The sequence below is a fragment of the Ciona intestinalis genome, chromosome 14 (genome assembly GCF_000224145.3).
Source record: "Ciona intestinalis chromosome 14, KH, whole genome shotgun sequence".
NCBI classification, from domain to species: Eukaryota; Metazoa; Chordata; class Ascidiacea; order Phlebobranchia; family Cionidae; genus Ciona; species Ciona intestinalis.
Window position 1 is genome coordinate 2638885 of NC_020179.2, and position 3545 is coordinate 2642429.

The 3545-nt window shown below is 33.6% G+C and overlaps 1 protein-coding gene across 5 annotated transcripts in view; it reads left to right on the forward strand.

The window, feature by feature from the left end:
• The first annotated feature begins 268 nt into the window (after positions 1 to 268).
• LOC100185608 (rho GTPase-activating protein 12) overlaps positions 269 to 3545 on the forward strand; it is a 24820-nt gene continuing 21543 nt past the window's right edge. For all 5 annotated transcript variants that reach the window (XM_002122466.5, XM_018814876.2, XM_026837491.1 and 2 more), the window contains exons 1-4: positions 269 to 532; positions 1804 to 1885; positions 2185 to 2340; positions 2737 to 2836. In XM_002122466.5, the coding sequence (XP_002122502.2) occupies positions 373 to 532; positions 1804 to 1885; positions 2185 to 2340; positions 2737 to 2836 (498 nt within the window). In that variant the 5' untranslated portion in view covers positions 269 to 372. The remainder of the gene's footprint in view (positions 533 to 1803; positions 1886 to 2184; positions 2341 to 2736; positions 2837 to 3545) is intronic.

Here is a 3545-nt window from a genome sequence, read left to right on the forward strand (position 1 = left end):
GTGTATACACATCCAAATCGGGTGAACATATTTAAACATTTGGTTATACAGTTTGGCACAATCGTATACTTGTTTAGAAATATGATTTAGGTTGGTTTCTAATTTTACATGTCGTAACACCCGTAGGTAATGTGTTTGTGTGTTAATTTATGGGCTATTTTGTCCAATTGAACGAAATTAGCGCGGGCGTTTATTTACAATAAGCTTGTACTGTTAAATCAAGAGTATCTGCTCAGAAATGGCTGTTTTTTCTTTGATTAACTATAAAATATTTTCGCCTGTTTTACCGACGCAGATTTGCACTCAAGTCCAATGTAAACGACACTTTAGAATAGCTTAGTTGTGTATAGTAACATGTAGTGTGGATTGGAGATGGCGGAACTAAGTGTTGACGACCTTGGATCTGTGGTCCGTGTACTTTATGATTATAAATACAAAGCAAATAATGGGAGCCTTATCAGTATAACAGAAAATGAAGAATTCATTTTGATCAAAAAATCGAATGCAGATTGGTGGCAAGTTATAAAGACAGGTGAGATTATTTATGGGCACTAAACGTAAAAAATCTGGGTGTATTAGGGACCATAATATGGCATTTATTTACTTTTTCTTTTTGATTGATGTGTTATTACTTATTAGTATGTATAGCCAATAATCAGAGTAATCTAACCATGGTGCTAGTAAAGAATCTTCTCCCCATCTTATTTGCTAACCACTAACTACTAACCCCTAACTACTAACCCCTATAACTACTTACCACTAACCCCCTAACCATCAACCCCTAACCACCGACCTCTAACACTTTCCACCAGTCTATTCAGCTATGTACCGGAGGATTCTTCACTAGTGTCCCTACCATTTTCAGGTTATGCGTTATACTCATATAAGACACATATGGGAACAGTGGTTTGTGTTTCTAACCAAAATATTAATTTAAAATTTAAATTGTTTAAAAGGGTGAAAACTTTAGGCTGTTGGTGCTAATAAAGAATCCACATACTATTACATATGCTAACATCGAACCATAACATTAGGGGGCTAGGGTGACATATACCCTTTTTGCATGGTAAAAAGTTAATGCGAATAGCGTTTCGCTTTAACTCGTCATATGATAACTCGCTAACCACATTGTTTTAAATGGTCATTGGTTTATGCGCATATCAACATTAAGTTAGCTTGTTTTTTAGCGTAATGTTGTTAAATCTAGTTTATAAAACAAGTTCTGATACTTCATGGGGCTATTACCAACTAAAAACTGTAAAAATAATACCCGAAAAAGATTAGGCTCTTAAATATGAAACTGTACTTTCACCTTACTTTTCTTTACTCTCATAATGCGAGTAACAACCAACCTCCTACAGCAGATGACACGCTTATGGCGTTATGCGTGTTAACTTTGTTTTTGTGACATGTACCCTAACCTTTAAAATATGGACATGGTTAACACCATATGTTATAACACCCCAGTTTTAGTTTAAACTATTAAATTTGGTTTAAACTATTAATACAAAAAAACAACGGCGTAAAAGTATAATAGTCTATCCAACATATTTATCAATGAGGTTCCCTATGTTTACAACATTAAGTGTAACTTCAATTTAGCAATGCCAGATTACCAGCCAAGATTTTATGCAAAATTTAAAAAGTAACCCCTTGCCCATTTATCACCAAGCCTTAACATATATATATATATATATTGCTTTTTTCGTCTTTTATTTTTTACCATAACACGGCATAGGATTGTACTCGAACCTTAAGATATTTTATGTTAAATAAACTAATTGATGTTGTTTGTTTACCCAGATGTAAAGAAACCAATTTATGTTCCTGCTGCTTACATTACACAACTTCAACAGAAGAAATATCCAGACCATCCATTCTTTAAGTGAGTGAATGTTATTCTTTTACTTTTGTTACTAGACTTATTGTTTTTTTTTTAACCTGGTCCATAAAATGTTGATATTATCCTAGTTTTTTTCCAAAACCGTGATAAAGTCTTGCGGAAAGGCAGATTTGAAACCCTTACCCTAAAAAGGTTGTTCTGTATTAGTTACAAGTAAATACTGTATTATATGGCCTATATTCACAAAAATCCAAATTGTTTTGGCTTTTAATTTCCAATGTGGTATTTCTATATTTTTATAAATGAGTTTCAAAATATTTATTTTTCCCTGTTTTTTATAGGAAAGCACATGCTGCACTACAGAAGGCAAAGAAGAAGCAAAAGTTATTGGAAGGGAAACAAAAACCTGATGCAACACTTCCACACAAGGAGAGAATGATTGTTGTAACTGGGTCAAGGGAAGACTTAACTGTCATGTCTTTGAAAGACAGTAAATAGTGAGTTTTCATCACTTTGTAGTTAATGGTTATCTGTAGTAAGCTTTTGTATTTTGGATGAATAGTTTTTAAATTGCTTCATTTTTCATGCTGTTGTTTAGCACTATACTACTGTACTAACTACTGTATAGTATAGCCTAATTATTTTATTAAAAAATTTAATTAAGGCTTTCATTTTTTAGTAATGTATTGAGTATGTTATAGCAGACAGTAATTTTGATACAAAAATATTTTACTTGAAGAAAAAAACATCAAAACAGCAATCAAGGTTTATAAAAACATTTTCCCAAGCAAGCAAACATAGAATTTTGTTCCAAAAACCATATTTTAACCTAAATGTATATATACCTTTTAGAATGACATGGTGTATTATAAAAGATTTTTTTCCAAATTCAGTTCGGAAATGCGGGCAAGCTGTGATTCTTTGGATCGTTTTATTGAGAATGAAAATCCTTACGATGAAGTTCCTTTTGAGTCAACTTTTTCACCTCGTGTTGTAAGTATTGTGGCCAGTGGTGGAACCAGCAATTTTGGTAGTCTCTACTCACCCCTTTTTTGAATAAAAACAAAATTTAGTATGTTTGTGCCATACCATGTCTTTTCATTTAAAATATTCCTAAATTTTCGCCACCGTAATCCAAAAGACAGATAAAAGTTGTTATGTCCGAACTCTGTGGGGTTTTGGGCGCGTCAACATTTTCGCGCCTGTTGTGACGTCACCAACGGTTTTGGCGCGAGCACGGTAGCGCACTGATTACGCGCGAGGCATCTTTCTTTCGCGCATCTTTTTATCGTTGTTTCTCGATATTCTTTGTTTCACATTATCAGTCTCTGTTTGTAGTCGCTGTGTAACGTGTCGGATTGCCCAAGTTAGTCTCGTTTGATAGTGTATGATTTCTACATAGTATACTTGTTGAACACGGTAGTGGTCATATAGATCCTTTTTCGTCGAACAGTTGTTCTTGGCTTTGTTGTTGTTGTTGCTGATAGGGCGATTTTTTTCCGCACTTATCCTTATTCTCATTTCTAGCATTTTTTTCTTGAATCTCTTGATTAAAATTAAATCGTAATATATATTTATAATTTTTAGACTAATTTTTTTAGATTTAAAACCGCACAATTAGCGTGTGTGCACCGAAGCGTAGACGAGTGCCTTTTTCTTATCGTTATCTTCGGTATAAACACCGTGATGAACTACTGCAGTC